The sequence below is a fragment of the Gopherus evgoodei genome, chromosome 8, assembly GCF_007399415.2.
Source record: "Gopherus evgoodei ecotype Sinaloan lineage chromosome 8, rGopEvg1_v1.p, whole genome shotgun sequence".
Lineage (NCBI taxonomy): Eukaryota > Metazoa > Chordata > Testudines > Testudinidae > Gopherus > Gopherus evgoodei.
The window spans coordinates 112,743,806-112,766,554 of record NC_044329.1 but is presented as its reverse complement, the minus strand read 5'-3'; the positions used below and the strand labels follow the sequence as shown (position 1 = coordinate 112,766,554).

At 44.6% G+C, this 22,749-nt stretch overlaps 1 protein-coding gene across 21 annotated transcripts in view; it reads left to right on the top strand.

The window, feature by feature from the left end:
* Positions 1-22,749, top strand: part of PTPRF (protein tyrosine phosphatase receptor type F) — a 630,174-nt gene that overhangs the window by 310,731 nt on the left and 296,694 nt on the right. For all 21 annotated transcript variants that reach the window (XM_030572314.1, XM_030572312.1, XM_030572306.1 and 18 more), the window contains exons 4-5: positions 8,779-8,924; positions 11,117-11,258. In XM_030572314.1, the coding sequence (XP_030428174.1) occupies positions 8,779-8,924; positions 11,117-11,258 (288 nt within the window). The remainder of the gene's footprint in view (positions 1-8,778; positions 8,925-11,116; positions 11,259-22,749) is intronic.

Here is a 22,749-nt window from a genome sequence, read left to right as displayed (position 1 = left end):
TTTTTGACAGGCAGTATAGGGGTGTTACAGGGAGTGCGCTGAGGGCGGACTAGCTTTTGTGCAATGAATCCCTCAATAATGGGGCGGATGCCCTCCCGGGCTTCCAGCGACAGGGGGTATTGAGGGACTGACGGGGGGGTTAAGGAAGGCTTTACCTGAATCCTTATGGGCTCTGCCGAAAGGAGCAGGCCAACATCAGTGTCAGAAATTCCCCAGAGGGTTGAAGGCAAGTCAGTGAGGTCAGGGGAGAGAGAGGGGGGTGTTTCCCAATTACCCTGAGTAGGGGCCGAATCTCCTAACACTGTCATCAATAATCCTACCCCTTCAGGAGTGCAGGTTAAAGTAGCCTCAAGCTTACAGAGTAAATCCCGGCCCATCAAAGGGATCGGACAAGCTGGGGAAAAAAGAAAACGGTGAGAAAAACATTTATCAGCATAAGTAACATTCAAAGGCAAAGTGAGTCCCAGAGACTGTGGGTTGCCCTCCACCCCAGTCGCAGTTTTAACCTCAGAGGATAGCCAGGGAGAGGGGGCATGATTTAAAAGAGAGAAAGTAGCCCCAGTATCAATGAGGAAAGAGACAGGCAGTCCCTGGACTGAAAGGGTTAAACGAGGCTCTTCGCTGGGAGGAGAGAAAGTGAGAAAGGAGCCGGCTAAAGACATTAAGGAAATAAGACCATCACATTGTTTGCCTTCGCCCCCGGGGTACCGTCATTGAGGAGGCTGAGTTTGCTGCGGCTGCTGCTGTTTTCCATAGTTGATCCAGGCCTGGGGGATGGGCTGAGCTGGTGGTGCAGGGGTGTATTCCTCACTTGTGTAAGCATCTGCGGATGCAGCCAGACCTTTTGGGCGTCCCCAGGGGCATTCACGTTTAAAGTGACCAGGCTGTCCGCACTGAAAACAATTTCCTGATGGCTGGGGTCGCCAGGACCCTCTTCCCCGGGCACCCTGGAATCCCCTGCCACGGCCACGGCCTTTGCCTCGAACACCACCGTGAAAAGCTAAAGCCATCAGCTTATATTCTTCCTTTTTCTCTTTCTTTTTACTACTTTCCCTTTCTTTTTCCCAGGCAAAATCAGCTACTTCCAACACTGAAGTGACTGACTCACCTCCCCAACCAGGGCGAAACTTTAAGAAGTAATCCCTTACAGGGGGCACCGACTGATTCACAAAAAATGAAATAAGAGTAGGGTGGTCTGCTTCTCTCTCAGGATCCATCTGAGTGAACATTCGGGCCCCCTCCAATAGCCTCGACCAGAACTTTCTGGGCGGCTCATCAGATTCCTGCCGAATCTGCATGAACTTAGCCTGATTAGGCGAGCGGCGAGCCATTTCCTTGAGTCTCTCTAACAATCGCTCTCTATCTGTTCGCAGCTGAGTCAGCCTTAGCTGAGTCCAGTCTAGGGGATTCCAGCCAGCGGCCAGATCCCGCCTATCCATCCAAGTAACATTAGCTGCATTGCTATCTCCCCATGTCCTTTCTGCCATCCACAATCTACTACGTTCTTTTCCAGTCAAAACTCTACTTAACAACTGATCCACATCCGCATAAGTAGGATTATAACTTAAAAACAATCTTTCTAGAAGTTCTATGATCTTTCGGGGATTTTCCCCAAAAGACCCTGACAACTGTCCCCACTCTTTCAAATCCCATTCTAGCCATCCTTTATATTCCACAATACTAGCATGTTGCAATCGTCCATCATTGCTCATATAAGGTTGATCGTGCACCTGTAAAGGCATCTCTATAACCATACTTTTATTATTCGCAAGAGATTTGACAGAGACATCCTCTGGGCTATCCTCAGGGGGGGGGCATGCACCCTGCTGTACCTGCTTGGACCTAAGCCTAGTAACTACTCCTCCCAAGGTTGGCCCCTCCAATTCCTCCTCATCCTTCTGCACAAATTCCAATCTGGGATCCTGCAGATTCCCCTCTGCTACAAGGAGAGAGTTCCCCTGCGGAGGAATAGGGGCAGGTGCAGAGGGGACCAGCTGACGAGTCAAAACACGCCGTGGTCTACACCCTTCATCGAAATAACCTGGAGGGGGTTCACTCTCGGGAGAGTACCTGACTGCCATAATTTTTAAAGATTTCCACAGCTCTGCTGCTGTGTCCCAACAAAACCAGTAACATAACTGTCCCGGATGGTCTTTTTCGATCTGGCTCTTTACTCCTCTTAAGGCAGCCTGTTCGAAAGAGCCATACGAAGGCCACCTCATCTCCGAGTCGGCCAATACCGCGGTATACCCAGTCCAATTCCTTACACATAGTGTGTACAACTTCTTCCTAGACATTCCTGTCTGTACTGGGAGTTTCCCTTCATTCCATAACTTATTTACAATCCCCAACGGACTCTCAAGAGGCACGCTAGTCCCTTGACCCATGGTGTCTGACAGGAGCCCTCCAACTGGCGTTTACCCTGCTGTCCAATACACGACCCCTCAATATTGAATTGGCTAGGAGAAATCTCCTGTGGCGCCTTGCCAATTCATATATGAGTGGTCTGACCACTGGACAGAGGTACCGCACCAGAAGGAATCCCGGACGAGCCCCCAAATTGTTAGGTAATAAAGCAAGTCCTCACTCACCTCTCCAACACCCGAGGTTGTGCGGAGTTGGAATATGGGCCCACAATTCTGTCAGAGACCAGACACAAATGCGTTGATCAACGGGCACACACTACCCCAAAAGCTTTAGAATAAGTGTGGCCCCTTTATTAGGGGTGAGCATCAATATTTATACACAGAAGTAAACAAAGTGATTAATAAAAGATAATGGTCATGCATAATCAATCAAGATTTTACAGGAAGAGCAAGTTTAACAAGTAAATGCATAGAGATAAAAGGCTAATGGCTACTTGAGGAAGGGGGTGTCATGAGTAGTTTGCAGGTCAGTGCTTTGTTCAAAAAAAGGTTCAGAAAGGATTATGCAGAGACGGCCAGTCTGGGTGTTTTTTGGCTCCAAAGTTCACCAAAAGTTTAGACCCAACACTGAGATAAGTTTCAAGAGTTGTTGACATACCCCTAATCCCTGTGTCGTCAGAAAGCCAGGACACAAGATCTGAGTCTTGGTTGTTTGTAATGTGACATGCCCCAGGGTGCAACCGGGACTGTGGAATTGCTGTGCTCCCTCAACTCACTAACTCGGGGTGTCTGTCTCACTGCTCAGCTAGTGACAAGGAGCCGCTTTGGGCTTTGCTCTCGCACAGCCATTAGCATGTGAAGGCTCTCACAGCCACTTGTGAACTGTATACAGGCAGACACCACAAATTGCCCCAGCCTCGAAAATGTGCATCTTACACTGCTCAAGACCCCCTTGATCAGAGTAAACTCATTAATTAGTTCCTCGTACCATCAAAGGGTACGAATATGCACCAGCCTTTGTAACCTGAGTAGATTCTCCAAACTTCAATTGAAAACACCCTGGCTTAGATAAAACATTAAAATAAGTTTATTAACTACAGAAAGATAGATTTTTAAATGATACAAGCATGAAAATTCAAAATTGGTTACAAAGGAAATAAAAGATAAAAACTACAAGCTATTTAATAAACTTTGTCAGGTTAAGTCAAATTTGAAGCAATAAAGTTTCTCTTACCCAAAACTCACCATGTTTGAATTGGCCTTGTTAGCACTACAAAAAGTAATTGTCCCTGTGTTGTTATTCACCCCTTCTTGTCAGCTGTTGGGAATGGGCCACTTCCACCCTAATTGAATTGGCCTCGTTAGCACTGACCCCCACTTGGTAAGGCAACTCCTATCTTTTCATGTGCTCTGTTTTATACCTGCCTACTTTTTTTCACCTCATTCATCTGATGAAGTGGGTTCTAGTCCATGAAAGCTTATACCCAAATAAATTTGTTAGTCTCTAAGGTGCCACTAGGACTCCTTGTTGTTTCTACAGTCTTTGCTAATTGGAAAGCTTTGTCAGTTAGTCCCTGCTCCCCTATTTAAATATTTCTTTGTCTTCCAAATTATCTTGTTGCCTCTGTGGTGGGGGGAGGGGGGATGATGTCCCTGTCCATTATTTGATACTCTCCTCCAGGTGCTGGAAAGACCCATGTTGTGTGATGGGGGTTTAGGCAGGCACATGGTGTAGGTACTCAATCAGTGCTCCCTCATGTGAATGGTAACGCTCTTGTTTACATCTCTCCTACTGGTGAATGGCCCAGATGGTTGTTTAACACCTGGCTGGGTGTTGGTCACTCCTTTGACACTGGAGAGCTAGTCTGTGGGCATTTCCTAGACTCACAACATGGTTCAGTATCAAACAGAGCAAAATTTCTTAACTTCATATACAGTGATGATGCACACGTTTTGACAGGATAGCGATGCTCAACAGTTTATAACTTTTCAAATGATACCTCACAAGCCATACTTTGTACAAAACATATACTCATATGCAAGTGGTGAATATGGGGGTACAGGGTGTTATTTGGAGGTACAGTGGGTCACACATATCCCTATCCGTATATGTGGTCAGGGGTCCAGGACATGAAATCTGAGTCGTCGTTGTTTGTATAATCTTAACTCAGAGTTTCCTGGCTTCCAAACTTCAGGGTTTTTTTCCTTCTTCTTTGGGACACTCAAAATTAATTATGTTTTTTGTTGTCTCAAAATGTGTTGTCTGGGAATTTGTTTTATATACAGGTATATCTTTGTAACTCCCTTTGTGACTTTGAGACTCCCTGTGCATTTAGGTGGTTGCCAGAAAGTGGTATTGCTTAATGAAATGTGTAGGGAATAGGAGATTCATTCCAGTGGTGTAAATGCATGCTGAACAAGGCTATGAATTTTCCAGGTTTTATTCCTGTGCAAGTCCAATTTCCCCTTGTTCCTTTTAAAAAAAGTTTTATTTTGCGTGTTTTAAAAAAATCAATAAGTTCTCAGCATGCACAGTCTGGGGAACAGGTATATAATGCAATATATATGTGAGCTATGTTCTTCAAGGACAGAAGTTTTGGATTCTGTTGCATTTGTCATTTAATAAATTTACACTAGTTTACTAGCATCACAAAGTAAATAACAAAATCAAAAGAACAAATCAACTGCAGAAATTCAATACAAGACAAATCAGCTCAACGCCCTGCATTTCAAACCAGTCAATCACCACAATCAACATGAACAGTAAATCAGTATTTCACTAGGAGAGATGGTAGAGGGGAATAAATACAAATATATATGAATATAAATTAAGTAGGAATAGATATGATTACAGATAAGTAAACATGTGGAATCAATGTAAGTCAGGCAACCACAACTAATAATTACTTGTCTTTAGTGTCAGGACTCTGTGTCTCTGCTGCAGACATGACAAGGAGCCATAAAGTTTGTGTCTTAGGTGTCTAATCTAGAAGCGCTACAGTGGCGCAGCTGCATGGACGCAGCATTTGGTGAAGACTCTGTGCCGATGGGAGAGCCATAATGAAACCACCGCCTCCCCCGTAAACACAGCGCTATCCACATCAGCCAGCCAGTCAGTGTAATTTATATCGCTTGTGGTTGTGCCACAAATGTTATACTGACATAACCTGTGGTGTAGACAAGCCCTTAGAAATCATTCTCTGGAAGCCTAGCCCTGTCTCATTTCTATGGTTGGGTCAGGTTTGTCTTGCTTTTTTCTGTTCATGTGCTTTTTGGGGAAAAAGACCATGTATACCTGTAGGCCCTGTTCCTCTTTGTGACTTTTGGATGCTGCTACAGAACAAACGAACAATACTAATGGTGGGCCACACCTGCTCCTTAGTCAGTCAGTAGGCCCTCATCTCCCATGAGGTACGTTATTGAACCATGAATATGTAACAGTTTGTTTCCTGTATGGTTGGGCCAATCAGCGCTCTGTCACTGAGTTGAATAGCACAAGTTTCCAGGCTTCACAGAATCATAGAATATCAGGGTTAAGGGACCTAAGCATGTCATCTAGTCCAACCCCCTGCTCAAAGCAGGACCAATCCCCAACTAAATCATCCCAGCCAGGGCTTTGTCAAGCCTGACCTTAGAAACCTCTAAGGAAGGAGATTCTACCACCTCCCTAGGGAACCCATTCCAGTGCTTCACCACCCTCCTAGTGAAAAAGGGTTTTCCTAATATCCAACCTACACATCCCCCACCGCAACTTGGGACCATTGTTCTGTGTTCCATCACCTGGTACCACTGAGAACAGTCTAGATCCATCCTCTTTGGAACCCCCTTTCAGGTAGTTGAAAGCAGCTATCAAATCCCCCCTCATTCTCCTCTTCTGCAGACTAAACAATCCCAGTTCCCTCAGCCTCTCCTCATAAGTCATGTGCTCCAGCTCCCTAATCATTTTTGTTGCCCTCCACTGGAGACTTTCCAATTTTTCCACATCCTTCTTGTAGTGGGGGGCCCAAAACTGGACACAATATTCCAGGTGCGGCCTCACCAGTGCCGAATAGAGGGGAATAATCACTTCCCTCGATCTGCTGGCAATGCTGCTACTAATGCAGCCCAAAATGCCATTAGCCTTCTCGGCAATAAAGGCACACTGCTGACTCCTATCCAGCTTCTCGTCCACTGTAACCCCTTGGTCCTTTTCTGTGTATGAGCGTATGTTGCCAGTCTTGAAAGGCTCCCCCACTTCACTAGACTCTGTTGTTTGCTGTCTTCTACAGAACTTCGTAGTTCACATTTCAACAGTCTCTAGTTACCACTGTTGTGTACAGTGTCGTTGTAGCTGTCGGTCCCAGGCTATTAGAGAGAGAAAAGGTGGGTAATATCTTTTATTGGACCAACTTCTTTTGGTGAGAGAGACAGGTTTTGAGCTTACACAGAGCTCTTCCTCAGGTCTCTGACGCTTGTTTTACTCCATTTTCTTCCTCAGACCTCTGCATATCCCTTCTAGAGATTCTTTACAAGGTTGCTGATTCAGGTAGCTAGGTAATCCAGGTGTCTGAGATGATGACGGCATGTTTCTGAATCAGGCTAGAATAGGGCCTTGTCTCATGCTCACAAAGGCTTTGCCATTATCCTTGTTAATGGCATTGGCCTAGAGAAAAATATTGTATATCCGTTCCTCCTAGATCCAGTGCAGTTCCCCTGCCCATGGTAACTCAGGCATTGCCTGAGTGCACTGTAGTTACTGACGAGCAACTTGGGTTGATCCCAAGCAAATAAAGGGGAGTAGCAGGTTGTGTTGCATATAGAATGTGGGTGGCATTGCCCTTGGCCGCCTGCTACTGTTTCTTTAGGCACTTGGTGGGCGGGGCAGAGAACAGGCTTTGATCCTTTTTGACTTTGTCTGGACTAGCATTACAAGTTGTGTAGTTAGATGGTGCTAGCTGGTTTGAGCTGACTAGCACTCTGCTCAGGCCAGGCCAGGTTGTTTCCATGTGCTAACTGGCTGAGCTTAAGTCTGGGGAGAGACTAGGATTTAACGTGACCAGTTAGCACACAGTAAAGTAGAAAGAGAATTTTGGTTTTAGGTGGGGATAGAGTCTCAGTTTTCAATCCAGCCAAGGAAAAATTTTTCTTCAGATGTTCTGGCACGTAGGGGGGAAATGGGTTTGTGTATTAAAATTTGATTCATTCTTAACGATATGTATATGGAGCACTGTGGCTGTTTTAGCCAGCCCTTTGAAAATTATTCATCAGGTCACTCAACGGAAGATTTCTCCTACGATGCCAGAAGACCCCCCGGATTTTTGTTATTTGTTAGCAGGGAAGGAGAAGGCAGGGAGATGGTTATTCCCTTATCTTTGCGCAGCTACTGAGCTTCACAGGAGGAAGGCTCCCTCTTCTTCCTCATCCCCCGAGGGCTGCTCCTGAGTTCTGCAGGACAGTGGTTCCCTACCTAACTCCTTGTGATTTTTAACTCACAAGTGGTGAGAGGAATCATCATGGGCTGGTTTTAACTGTGTGTGTCTGTGAGTTGGTGCGTGGGGGGGAGAGATTTATGGAACTGACAGCATGTGTGCCTCATGCTCCTGACCAGGCAAAGCCGTGTAAATCCTGCAAAGGGACCTACTTGAGCAAGAGCTGCAGTGTTCTGTGGGACTGAATCTGCCTAAGAAAACTATGAACCCTGCGTTCAAACCCAATAACTAATTATATTGAGCTGGAGCATAGTCATATACTATGTTCAGACAACAATGCTATATTTCATGAAATGTCTTCTCTTGATCACTAAATAACTTCCATTTTTGCTGAGTCACTCAGACCTAAATGTCCCTTTGGTTTCTCTGCTCACTTCCAGTCTTTTACCGGTCACATGCCAGGCTGGATGGATGTAGGGACCCTTGGATCTTTAGGAAGGTGGGAGCCTACGTTTGAATTAAAGACTCAATTGTGCGTTGTTAATAGCGCCCATTGGTTTGGGCTAGATTCTGAACGTTCTCAGGTGCAGCATGCGCTCAATAAACCTCAACATCTCAGCTGGTCTGTAGTTTCCAATGACATGATCACATTATTCACCTGCAAAATTTTCTATTTACAAAATGAACAGATTTTAAATTAGAGCAGAAAAACCTGTCCCAGTGTCATCTCCCTGAGTCAGTGTGAGTGGGAGTCTGCATTGCCTTCATTTCCATGCAGCCAGATGAACTATTTTATTTAAGAAAAAAATGTTTCTGAGCTGAAACCGGGCCTCTTATGCTGCAGTCTACACTGAATTGGTATGAGTAAAGTCATTAAAATTGGGTTTTAAAGTAGACACACTGATGGTCCTAAAACTTGGGATAACATGGTACCCACTTTCTGTACTGATCTATCCCTTGCTTGTCTGAGGTGGCACACTGCTGATGGTGTGGTTTTCTTGCAGGCAAGCCAAGCTTTATGAAAGCTCCCGAAGATCAGACTGGGATTTCTGGAGGAGTGGCCTCGTTTGTGTGCCAGGCAACAGGAGAGCCCAAGCCTCGCATCACATGGATGAAGAAAGGGAAGAAGGTCAGCTCCCAGCGGTTTGAGGTAACTACAGAGATCTGGAACCAAATCTATTCCTTGCAGATCTTAGCTGCACAATAACTAGTGTCAGAGCCTGAGTTTCTGTCAGTTGCTGTAGGAGAAGAGGCTGAGAACTGCTGCAAGGGAAATTTTCCCTTCATTGAGCCCTGCCCTAGGTCAGATGTTGCCATGGTGAGCCAGAATTTGACTAAACATACTGAATGCCTGTTCTGGTAGGAATCTGGTCTAGGCTTGGTCACCCCAGAACCAGTAGCAGACACTGACTAAGACGTCAGAGCTGGCTCCTAACAAACAGTAGATTTATGTAGGATTTTTGTGTGTGAGAGTGGGGAAAGGAAGCCTACGTAGCCTCTCAGCCCCAAGCAGACCAAAATGGGGTACCCAGGCTCCAGCAGGAAGCTTTCCAGCCAGCACTGCTGCCATCTCTGGGTCTGATTTAGATTCAGAATAGGAGTAGGGAGAAGAGGCAAAGGAGAATCTGATTTTTCTTTAGAGTAACAGGGATGGGGCAAACCGGGCTTCCCACCCTACATTGTGTTAAGATTTTTAATGGGAAAAGCAATTTGAGTTCCTCTCCCCACCTCTCCTCCTATCTTCCCTTTGGGTCATCCCGTTTTCTTCCCTTCCACCATTGGGAATGTAACCCTTCCTCTGCGTTTCCAGCTCTTTGATGTTTTTGCTTTTCATATCGGAGCGGCCTCCTCATACCCATCTTCCCCTTCCTGGCTCCTGAAGTGGGTTTTCTTGTGTCAGTTTTCTACCTTGGCCACAGGAGACTTCTCACCACTGGCGTTTCAGTGCCCCTACTTATCTTTCACCTTCTGTTTATTTCTCTTGTTTTCTGCCACTTCTTTCATCTCCAGTGGTTTCTGCTGCCCACTCTTGTCAGTTTTTTCTTCTTTATCCTTTGAATGTGTAGCATTAAGAGTGTTTCATGGGACACAGCACTACATGCAGGAGAGGGGGTCGCATGGTGTCTTCACTTGAAGCAGGTCATCCTAGTGCTCAGTTTTGCTGGCTCACCTCATATGTGACCTGAGTGATAAAATGATGAGGTGAGGTCTGTGCCCCTAAGGCGTAGTCCTGCTTCCTGTAGACCAGGGCTAGGCAGCCTGTGGCACGTGTGCCAAAGGCGGCACGCAAGCTGATTTTCAGTGGCACTCACACTGCCCAGGTCCTGGCCACCGGTCTGGAGGGCTCTGCATTTTTTAATTTAATTTTAAATGAAGCGTCTTAAACATTTTATAAACCTTATTTACTTTACATACAACAATAGTTTAGTTATATATTATAGACTTATAGAAAGAGACCTTCTAAGAACGTTAAAATGTATTACTGGCACGCAAAACCTTAAATTAGAGTGAATAAATGAAGACTCGGCATAGCACTTCTGAAAGGTTGCCGACTCCTGCTGTAGTACCATGAACATACTTGAGTTTTTCATGTGTCCATTGTTTTGCTCTTTTCAGTAATTGAAACAGGATGAGTTTAAAGTTAACTGTGGCCTGAGGCTGTGACTTTGCAATTGCCATTAAAGAGGAGTTTATAATGGTCCTGTAGTATAGCAAGTTCCCCTCTTCTCTGCCATGTAGAAGAGTTGGAGTGATACTTCTCCCACCGTAGCATGATGGAAAGATGAGTGACTATTGATTGTACTAGGAAAGGAACTGTAATTATGTCACTGTTGATTGTGCCACTATTGTGAAGGGCCCAATCCTGGAAGGTACCAAGCATCCTCAGCTACTATTGAAGTTAGTGGTTGCTGAAGTGGATCAGCCTTTTGTCCCACACTTGCTGATATTTCTCTTATAATCCACAGGATCTTAGAGTGCTGTTCTTTTATATTTTACCAAGGTTAAAGTTGGCAATAAAATCCGTTAGTGGGATTAGTAAAATCACCAGTGTAAATATAGTTCAGATGTTTTAAGTCAGAGGATCCACATCTGTATTAGCAGGTTGATATTTTTTCAAGTTTTGTTTCATAAAGAACAGCACTGGATCTCCTTTTGTTCTGGGGCTCCCCAAAGGGCAAACATATTCCTAATCCTGAATTTTCTTGCTTTACCGGATAAGGAAGTCTCTTTTGTCAGGTGGTATATTTGTATTTATGGATTCCATTCCTGAATTCATTCTCACTTTCAGTCTCCATTTCAGTAGGAACCAATAAAAAAAACTCTTTTCTTTTCCTTGTCCAGGTTATTGAGTTCGATGATGGGTCAGGATCAGTTCTCCGGATTCAACCCCTGCGTGTTCATCGAGATGAAGCAATCTATGAGTGCACTGCAACCAACAGTGTTGGGGAAATAAACACCAGTGCCAAATTAACAGTGTTAGAAGGTAGGTGGGAATCTCTCATGTTGGCAGAGAGGCTGGTGTTGTGTTTTCTGGCTTTGATACCTGCAGGTTTTCTTAGTGACTCCAGATAATACTGAGGTATTCTGGATTAGTTCTGGAATGCCATAGGCCTCCAGTATTATTTGCCATCTTTTCCTTCAATGGAAGAAGTTTTTGTATGTCAATGTTCATGAGCAGGAAGGAGCTGTAGATTGTGAGCTTTGCTTTGAAGTGCATCTGTGCCATGCCCACTTCCAGCTTTTGGGATCTAGCCAGACACACACCTTTATGGTCTTCCTCATCTGTCCTACAGTGCCCCTCTCCATGGTGTCTAAGAACCTGCACTTTGAAATGTGAAAAACCTAATCTATATTTCTACCCCATCTGGACTAAATTGCCACAGCTTGTGTATGGGTTTGCAAGCTGCTCTTCAGCTTTTGCAGCTGGTGTGGAATTTAGCTATTTTTACTTTTAATTGTAGTAACAACTTTCAGTTCTGTATCAGAGGGGGAGCCGTGTTAGTCTGGATCTGTAAAAGCAGCAAAGAATCCTGTGGCACCTTATAGATTAACAGACGTTTTGGAGCATGAGCTTTCGTGGGTGAATACCCACTTCGTCATGCATCCGACGAAGTGGGTATTCACCCACGAAAGCTCATGCTCCAAAACGTCTGTTAGTCTATAAGGTGCCACAGGATTCTTTGCAACTTTCAGTTCTGTTTCCTCTCTTTACGGAGGACTGGAGTGGCTACATAAAGCACTACGTTTGATATAAAGATCTTGATACTTGCCTGCAGTATAATATGACTTTTATTTTAGTTCTTGTGCCGGTCCTTCTAAATGGTTTTAGTATGTATTTCGTATAAAGGGACAGTGTCTTTAGATACCATTGCTTTTTTCCATGTAATTGTTTTATAGATTGTAATCATTATTGTCCACGTTTGTCTAAGATAAAGTTACTTATTTTGCTATACATGGATATGATAGTATTTGTTTATATAATGAGACTATAAATTGCCCTGAGGTGCTCAAATGCAGGACTTCCTCCAAGTGGAATTTTTATTTGCATTCGATATCTTTGATAAAGGAGGAAGGGCTGTTTTCCAGCAGAAGATGAAGTAGAATACTTGGCATGAATAAACTCTTGAATAATCCTACAGTGAAGAGGGCTTGACTGTACTGTGAGAACTAAACCACAACATTTGGCCGAAGCTCCTGGTTGGTTTGTTGGTGCCAGACCTAGCAAAGAGGAGTGACGCTCCAGTGGATTGGGCACTAGCCAGAGGCTTGGGAAGCTGTTCAGTGCTTTGCTGCAGTGCTTACTTCCCATGCAGTAACCCTCTCAGTCTCGGGGCCTCCATTCCCCATTTGCCCTACCTCCACTCTAGAGGCAGCACCAAGCCCATGGTGGGCGTTACCACAGTGTAAAATAATAAATGTGTGCTGCTGGCTGCAATTAAGCAGGGAGTTTCATCCCCAAAGGAAAATGTTGAGGAAAGTTCTGAGGGAGGGGAGATGGGGTTTACAATGGAACGTCTCTTTCAACCCGGTATGTGCGGGTTTGTTGGGTGCATGCACACAAGCAATTGTGAGCTGGCAGGGGAGCCAGGGAATCTCCCACTCACATTCCCTGGGGCTGAGGGAGAAGATGAGCTCTGTTTGTTCAAATACGGTACACAGCTAATTAGACGTGGACATAGAGATTTATGCTTTTTTCTACTTTGAGGATTTTTACAGATAAGTTCTTATCGTTTTAGCCAAATCTTTGCCCTTCTATTCTCAATGCCACTGTTTGTTGTGCCTGTTTCCATATTGCACTTGATGGCTGCTATGCACAAGCATGGGGGTTTGTGACACTTCTCCTGCATTGTGGCTGTACCTGAAACCACTTCTCTTTGCTCAGGTAATGTCAGCATGCGTACTAGCCCTGGCTAACTGACCCTGTAGGGCGCACTCCAGCACTCACATCTCAGGGAATATTTTTTGGCCCAGGCTCCTTTCTCTTGCTTTTCTTCCCCAACAAAAATTCCACCAAGCTATTTGGAAACGGCACATGTTTTGTGTGAAGCAAATGAGAAAATTAAATAGGAGGGTGAAATGCCCAGGCATCTTGGTGGGGTTTGGCTTTTCTCACTGATAGGGAGGTTAATGTAATTTTTGTAATTGCTGTCAGGTGGAAATTGAAATGGTGCAGACCTGCTGTCTGTCAAGAGCTTGACTAGTGCAAAGATCCCAGGTGTGCGGCAGAGCTCTGCTGATCACAGACATTCGCAGGGGTACATGCTGCTAAAGACACAGCACATATTGATTTTACATTTCAACCTTTTGAATTCTTCTCCACAATTTGATCTTTAGAGCACAGACCTTAGCATTGAAGCCAGTTGTTCACAAACACTCAGGGTTTAGCTGACTTTTCTGTTGTCCTCATTGCAGACTAATTTGGAGCTTTGTTTGATTTAGATTTCTGCTGTGTTTTGTGCATCAGTGGCACATTGTCTTTTCTGATTGCTAACTTACTCTATTCAGTATATTAAGAGGCAAGCTGGAGTCTCATCTCTTCCTGTAGGAGCCGGGAGCTCAAACACATGTGAATGTTCTGGAACAGTTTGATTCCCTGCCACATCCTTAATCTGCTGCTTCCATCTCCCTATTTTTTTCTGTCTAACTTCAAATCCTGTTTGTGAGCAGAGCTGCATATACTTAGTGTAATTGAAAATTATTTCTCCTGTTGATGGCGACGGGTGAGGGAGACATGCAAACACCTCCTCTTCTCTTTTTCTCCTGGGCAGCTGATAAGCTGAATTATGTATGAGTCATATTGAACATTTCTGTCTTTTTCAATTATGACCTGAAGCAGCATACAAGTACACTCTTGCATGCCTAGCGGTAGGGTTAAAGCAAAGCAAACAGGGGAGGGTTCGAATCAATAAATTGACACACATTCCCAAGGAAACCTTCAGGGACAGTTAGTGGGTACTCCACGTAACAAATTAATAAATATATTATTCAGTTGTAGTGTGCAGGATTACATCTAGAATTTTCGAGTTTTTAAGTAGGGCGATTATATGAAATGTAAATAGAGAAGGATGAGCAGTGTGGCAAGAATTTGACAACATTTCCTACCCTGAACAAACCTGATTACAGGAGTCTCCACATAGTGCTCTTTAACAAAACGCCTTGCATCTTCAGCTTCGTCACTGTATTAAGAAAGGCAGAGGTAATTATGTTCTCCACTGGTCTCACGTAATCTGCATTCTCTCAGTACTGATTTGCAAATTCCAATTGGCAGGCACAGGGAAAAAGTAGCGCAGGATCTTTCACCAGGGTTTACCGTCGCCCCGGCCAGTGTAGTGAGCTCGCTCAGCTGCGAAGCACTGTGCTTTCTCCCAAGAGTTTGGAAAATAGGCATTGTTACACTTCAGTTTGTTGCCTTAATAAACAGTGGTGAGAAATTATCTGAACCTCGGTGAACACTGATGCTTTGTGAACAGACTTTTCAGCCTGCTGCTGCCCAGAGCATTTTGTGTCATATCAAGGCACCATTGAAGAAATACATTTAGAGCTTAATTCTCCTGGTTTTAAGTTTAATGAATGCTAAAATATTATCTCCGTAACTTCCATTTCCAGCATTCGTTTATCGAAATCCCTCATGCCTTGTATCCTAAACTACTTATCTGCTGCATATAACTGAACTTGTTTTGAGCCCCTGTGCATTCATCTTGGGTGTGCTGCCAAACTCTGCCATGAAGTGGCTCCTGTTGAGAGAAGCAGGATAGCAGCAGAGGGGCTACGTACACAGTCGGCTTTAGTTCCAAGCTAAGAAGCCGCGAGGTTAGTTTTACTGGATGGACTTTCCCTTCCAGAAGTCAGGGAAGTTCTGGTGCATTTTAATGGAGCCCCAGAATCTAGTGAAACTCCAGAGTACATTTTATTGGGGCGGGAAGCACCTCTCTCTGATTGTGGTTCACTGATTACTGAACCATGTCATGAGCTTAATTTCTCTCACCATCTGCTGGCTCCATCTCAGTTCCTGGAGTTACCCAGTTTGAAACACTGCAAATGATAAACATTTGACAGTTGCAAATGATTTCTGCAGAGAGCTGGATCTCCGAAGGCCTGAAACAATATGTCCCATTATAAACACTCATCTAACAGTGGTTTCAGCATTGCAATGGTAAACAAAAGTTAGCTGTGTTGAATCCTTATTTTTGCTTGGTTACTTACAAAAGGATCAGTTGGAACATCCCTTTTTGGCTAATGTTTGTCTCATTTTCTTTTACATCTTCTTGCCAAGAAAAAATGTGTCAATAACAGTTATAAAATTATGGAGGAGAGTTTGGTTCGGTTTAGATGCAGTATGTCTGTACGCAAAGTTGAATGCTGCAACCCCAAATGTTCACTATAGCTCATTTTAAGAGGGATGAAATGTTCCCTTTCTGCAGAAGATGAGATTAGAAATGTCTTGTCCATCCTCCTGGCCAATACACCACTGCTCTCCCCTGTATTTGCTCAAGGAGTCTAGTTTTATATGGCCTAAGTAATAGGTTTTCTATAGTCTCCCTTGGGAGACTGTGCCACAGATTTAAATCCCTCTGTTCTTTGTCACTGAAGTTGGTCTAACTGTATAAAGGAGACTGGTGTGATACTGGGATAAATGCCCTCTGTAAACATTGCATTCCTGAGAGCTGCAGTACAGTGAGTCTCTGCATGTTTTGCTGCATTGGGAAACTTCCTGGCAGCACTGTGACATGGATAGAAACAGAGCTGCCTAGAAGGATTTTTTGCCTTAGCTGGTGGTGTACCACATTTTTAACGAAAGATAAAATTAAGACAATTATTTGTGAATGAGCTATGTATGATGCTCTGCCTTGCCCTGCTGGAGAGCCTCATTCACTGTTCAGTCTCACAGCCCTGGTGGCAAGGTGCACGTCCTACTCCTAAGGAAAGTGCCTTGCACTGCTCAACAGTGGGTTCCTCTGTATTGCTCCGGCAGGCTGACTTAGCAGCCGTGTTGACTACTTCAAAGTTTTGCTCGTTTCTCAGCTGCTAAGGTGGTGACTGCAAAATGAGATCTTGAGGATAGGGAGGGGGGAAATAGGAGGCTTCTTGAGGTTCTGACTCCCTGAGAATCATCGGGGTAGAGGTGAGCATTAAGGACTTAACTTCAACTAGGGCTAAGAGCAATCAGAATCACTGTTTAACTCACCTTGTATTGTCTGGGTAATAACAGTTGTTACATCGTTGCATCCTGTGTGTTGCTAATACCTAGACATGCCAGGGTATTCTAGATGACTGTGGTGCAGCTGTTCTGGCTTTGATACCTACAAATCACCCATCACCTCAGAATCTAGATGCTGAATTCTATATTTCCTTACTTATGTTAGATTAAACGAGAAATGTAACATTACTTTAATGTTGTTTTTCTAATTTAGTTAGAGAGTGGCTTTCCTGGCTGCAAACAAGACAATTGAGAAGTAAATTTGTCAGCCGAAGACCATAAGAACAGCCATATTGGGTCAAACCAATGGTCCATGTAGCCCAGAATCCTGTCTGCTGACAGCAGCCAATGCCAGGTGCTTAGGAGGGAATGAACCGAGCAGGGCAATTACTGAGTGATCTATCCCCTGTCATCCACTTCCAGTTTCTAGCAGTCAGAGGCTAGGGACACCCAGAGCATGGGGTTGCACCTCTGACTATCCTGGCTAATAGCCATTGATGGACCTAGCCTCCAGGAACTTACCTAATTCTTTTTAAAGCTGCTGCCTAGTAATTTATTGGGTTTGCATGTTATGTGAAGGGATGCAACACTTATTTTCTCCACAGCATTCACATTTTATAGACCTCTGTCATATTCCCCCGTTAGTCTAAGCTGAGCAGTCCCAGACTTTTTAATCTCTCCTCATATGGAAGCTGTTCCATATGCCCTAATAATTTTTGTTGCTCTTCTCTGTACTTTTTTTCAATTTTAATATCTTTTTTGAGATGAGGTGACCAGAACTGCAGTATTCCAGGTGTGGTGATATTGTGGATTTATATAGTATTATATAAATATATATATTATATAATATAATATATATAATATTATATATTATATACAACAGGTGTGTTGTAAACAAGACACGAGAAGTCATTCTTCCGCTTAACTCTGCACTGGTTAGGCCTCAACTGGAGTATTGTGTCCAGTTCTGGGCACCGCATTTCAAGAAAGATGTGGAGAAATTGGAGAGGGTCCAGAGAAGAGCAACAAGAATGATTAAAGGTCTTGAGAACATGACCTATGAAGGAAGGCTGAAGGAATTGGGTTTGTTTAGTTTGGAAAAGAGAAGACTGAGAGGGGACATGATAGCAGTTTTCAGGTATCTAAAAGGGTGTCATCAGGAGGAGGGAGAAAACTTGTTCACCTTAGCCTCCAATGATAGAACAAGAAGCAATGGGCTTAAACTGCAGCAAGGGAGATTTAGGTTGGACATTAGGAAAAAGTTCCTAACTGTCAGGGTAGTTAAACACTGGAATAGATTGCCTAGGGAAGTTGTGGAATCTCCATCTCTGGAGATATTTAAGAGTAGGTTAGATAAATGTCTATCAGGGATGGTCTAGACAGTATTTGGTCCTGCCATGAGGGCAGGAGACTGGACTCGATGACCTCTCGAGGTCCCTTCCAGTCCTAGAGTCTATGAGTCTATTATGATACTTTCTGTCTTATTTTCCTGTACCTTTCCTAATGGTTCCTAACATTCTGTTTTTTTAACTGCACATTGAGCAGATGTTTTTGGAAAACTATCCAAGATGACTTCAAGATCTCTTTTTAGAGTGGTAACAATTGATTGTGACTCCATTAGTTTGTATGTATAATAAGGATTATATTTTCCAATGTGCATTACTTTGCATTTATCAACATTTAATTTCATCTGCCATTTTGTTGCCCAGTCACCCTGTTTAGTGAAATTTCGGTAATTCTTCACAGTCAGCTTTGGACTTAACTATCTTGAGTAATTTTGTATCATCTGCAAATTTTGCCACCTCACGGTTTACCCCTTTTTCCAGTTCATTTATGAATATATTGTACAGCACTGGTCCCAGAGCAGATCCTACCTCTCTCCATTGTGAAAACTGATCATTTATTCCTATCCTTTGTTTCCTATCTTGTAACCACTTACTGATCCTGGAGTGGACCTTCCTCCGATTCCATGGCTCCTTAATTAGCTTAAGAGCTTTTGGTAAGGGACCTTGTCAAATGCTATCTGAATGACAACATACACTATATCCCTGGATCACCCTTGTCACATGTTTGCTGACACCCTCAAAGCATTCTAATCAATTGGTGAGACATGATTTCCCTTTACAAAAGCCATGTCGACTCTTCTCCAACATCTAGTATCCAACTAGATCCAAACATCCAACTAGATGGAGCTACTATAAGGTGGATGCATAACTGGTTGGAAAACTGTTCCCAGAGAGTAGTTATCAGTGGTTCACAATCAAGCTGGAAGGGCATAATGAGTGGGGTCCCGCAGGAATCAATTCTGGGTCCGGTTCTGTTCAGTATTTTCATCAATGATTTAGATAACAGCATAGAGAGGACACTTATAAAGTTTGTGGACGATACCAAGCTGGGAGGGGCTGCAAGTGCTTTGCAGAACAGGATTAAAATTCAAACTGATCTGGACAAACTGAAGAAATGGTCTGAAGTAAATAGGATGAAATTCAATAAGGACAAATGCAATGTTCCTTCCTAAGTGGAGTACTATCAGTTGCACACATACAAATGGGCAATGACTGCCTCGGAAGGAGCACTGCGGAAAGGGAGCTGGGGGCCATAGTGTATCACAAGGTAAATATGAGTCAGCAGTGTACCACTGTTGCAAAAAAAGCAAACATCATTCCGGGATATATTAGCAGGAGTGTTGTGAGCAAGACATGAGAAGTCATTCTTCCACTCTACTCTGCGCTAATTAGGCCTCAACTAGAGTATTCTGTCCAGTTCTGGGCACCGCATTTCAGGAAGGATGTGAAGAAAATGGGGAAAGTCCAGCGAAGAGCAACAAAAAACGATTAAAGGTCTAGAGAACATGACCTATGAGGAAAGATTGAAAAAATTGGGTTTGTTTCATCTGGAAAAGAGGAGACTGAGAGGAGACATAACAGTTTTCAAGTACATAAAAGGTTCTTACAAGGAAGAAGGAGAAGAATTGTTCTTCTTAACCTCTGAGGATAGGACAAGTAGCAATGGGCTTAAATTGCAGCAAGGGAGGTTTAGACTGGACATTAGGAAAATCTTCCTAACTGTCAGGGTGCTTAAGCACTGGAATAAATTGTCTAGAGGGGTTGTGGAATCTCCATCATTGGGAATTTTTAAGAGCAGATTAGACAAACATCTGTCAGGGATGGTCTAGATCGGGGCGGGCAAACCTTTTGACCCAAGGGCCACATCTGGGAATAGAAATTGTATGGTGAGCCATGAATGCTCACAAAATTGGGGTTGGGGTGCGAGAGGAGGTGAGGGCTCTGTGGTGGGCCTGGGGATGAGGAGTTTGGGGTGTAGGAGGGGGCTCTGGGCTGGGACCAGTGCATCAGGATCAGAGGGCATTGGGGTTTGGAGGGCAGGATGGCGATCAGGGCTGGGGCAAGAGTGCGGGAAGGGGTGCAGGTTCTGGCTGGGGATGCGGGCTCTGGAGTGAGGCTGGGGATGAGAGGTTTGGGGTGCAGGAGGGTGGTCCAGGGATTGAGGGGTTTGGAGAGAGGGAGGAGGATCAGGGCTGGGGCAGGGGGTTTGGGTGTGGAGAGAGGCTCAAGGGTGCAGGCTCCAAGAAGCACTTACCTCAAGCAGCTCCCAGAAGCAGCGGCATGTCCCTTCTCCAGCTCCTACACGAAGGCACAGCCAGGCAGCTCTGCACACTGCCCTGTCTGCAGGTGCCACCCCTGCAGCTCCCATTGGAGTACCAGAGGGGGCCATTGGAGCGGGTCGGGTAGAAGCCGGAGCAGGGCCATGCCACGGCTTCCAGGAGCCACGCCCCCGACCCTGTGCCCCACCGGGAGCACCGGAGCAGGGATGAGCTGCATGGTGCAGCCCCTGACTTGGCTGGAGTGTCAGAGCAGGGCCAAGCCACATGGTGCAGTGCCAGAGCGGGAGCTTAAAAGCGGGCTTAAAGCGGGTCAGCCAACTGACCGTAGTTTTCCCACCCCTGGTCTAGATAATATTTAGTCCTGCCATGAGTGCAGGGGACTGGACTAGATGACCTTTGGAGGTTCCTTCCAGTCCTATGACTCTCACCCCATGAATAGACTTTGTGAGGGTTTTTGACAAAGTCCAAATAAATTATGTTGACCAGTTCTCCTTTAGCCACTATTTTATTGAAATATTCAAAGCATTCTAATAGGTTAGTAAGCCTTGATTTTCCTTGGCAGAAGCCATACTGGTTAGGCCCTATCACATCATGGTATTCTGTTGAAGTAGTAGTGCTGGATAGTCCCTAGCTATCTGAGGGAAGTTGAGAGAGAAGGTGGGGGAGGTGATATCTTTTATTGGACCGACTTCTGTTGGTGAGAGAGACAAGCGTTCGAGCCACGCAGTGCTGAAGGAGTGCTAAGTGTGGCTCAAAAGCTTGTCTCTCTCGCCAATAGAAGTTGGTCCAATAAAGGATATCACCTCCCCCAGCTTGTCTCTCTAATATCCTGGGACCGACACAGCTACATCGACACTGCATACAGCAAGGGAAGTTGAGTTACGCACACATTGGGGGCACAGTGGAAGACCATGGGATTGCATGGGTATCACTGTGGCCTGGTTTGGCCTGCAGATCATTTTGCTGGTGATAATGTGTGAGGCAAAATCCAGCGTGTCTCCCAGATTACAGATGGAGTTTGGAGGGCTGGCAACTAGACAAAATATTTTATTTGTGAACCATGTGCATGTTTGATCAAAGAAATTAGACCTGAAACCCCACAATTCTGTTTTACAGTTGCCTTCTAAGCATAAGATGCACTTGAATGGAGATTGAGTTAATTCTATTAGAAAAGAGAGACAGATCTAATTAAATTGTAACTTTGGAAGACTTGAGTAGTTGCATCCATAAACACTACTCATATAAAAAGAAGACAAACATCCCATGCATTTCAGTTCTACGAGTGTCCCTCAGAAATTAAAGAGTAACAGCTCCATACTTACCACATATTTCAAGCTCAAAAGGCCTTTCTTACTGCTGGATCTTCTTCAAGGTAGCCCGTTCTGAGAGCTTTCATGGAGAAGCATAGCAACCTATGACAGCTGTGCTCTCTTTAGTACATATGTCAGCCCTGCCTGATATCGTCTGCTGACTGATAAAGTTAGTCATGATGTGTGTTTAGAGCTATAGAATAGTCTCCCAAGAGACGTATCAGAGGGGTAGCCATGTTAGTCTGGATCTGTAAAAGCAGCAAAGAATCCTGTGGCATCTTATAGATTAACAGACGTTTTGGAGCATGAGCTTTCGTGAGTGAATACCCGCTTTGTCAGATGCATGTAGTGGAAATTTCCAGGGGCAGGTATATATATGCAGGCAAGCTAGAGATAATGTGGTTAGTTCAGTCAGGGAGGATGAGGCCCTGTTCTAGCAGTTGAGGTGTGAAGACCAAGGGAGGAGAAACTGGTTCAGTAGCTGGCAAGCCATTCACAGTCTGTGTTTAATCCTGAGCTGGTGGTGTCAAATTTGCAGATGAACTGAAGCTCAGCAGTTTCTCTTTGAAGTCTGGTCCTGAAGTTTTTTTGCTGCAGGATGGCCACCTTAAGGTCTGCTATAGTGTGGCCAGGGAGGTTGAAGTGTTCTCCTACAGGTTTTTGTATATTGCCATTCCTAATATCTGATTTGTGTCCATTTATCTTTTTCCGGAGAGACTGTCCAATTTGGCCGAAGTACATAGCAGAGGGGCATTGCTGGCATAGGACGGTGTATATTACATTGGTGGACGTGCAGGTGAATGAACCGGTGATGGTGTGGCTGATCTGGTTAGCTCCTGTGATGGTGTCGCTGGTGTAGATATGTGGGCAGAGTTGGCATCGAGGTTTGTTGTATGGATTGGTTCCTGAGCTAGAGTTACTATGGTGTGGTGTGCAGTTACTGGTGAGAATATGTTTCAGGTTGGCAGGTTGTCTGTGGGCGAGGACTGGCCTGCCACCCAAGGCCTGTGAAAGTGTGGGATCATTGTCCAGGATGGGTTGTAGATCCCTGATGATGCATTGGAGAGGTTTTAGCTGGGGACTGTATGTGATGGCCAGTGGAGTCCTGTTGGTTTCTTTCTTGGGCTTGTCTTGCAGCAGGAGGCTTCTAGGTACATGTCTGGCTCTGTTGATCTGTTTCCTTATTTCCTCATGCGAGTATTGTAGTTTTGAGAATGCTTGGTGGAGATTTTGTAGGTGTTGGTCTCTGTCTGAGGGGTTAGAGCAGATGCGGTTGTACCTCAGTGCTTGGCTGTAGACAATGGATCATGTGATGTGCCCGGGATGGAAGCTGGAGGCATGA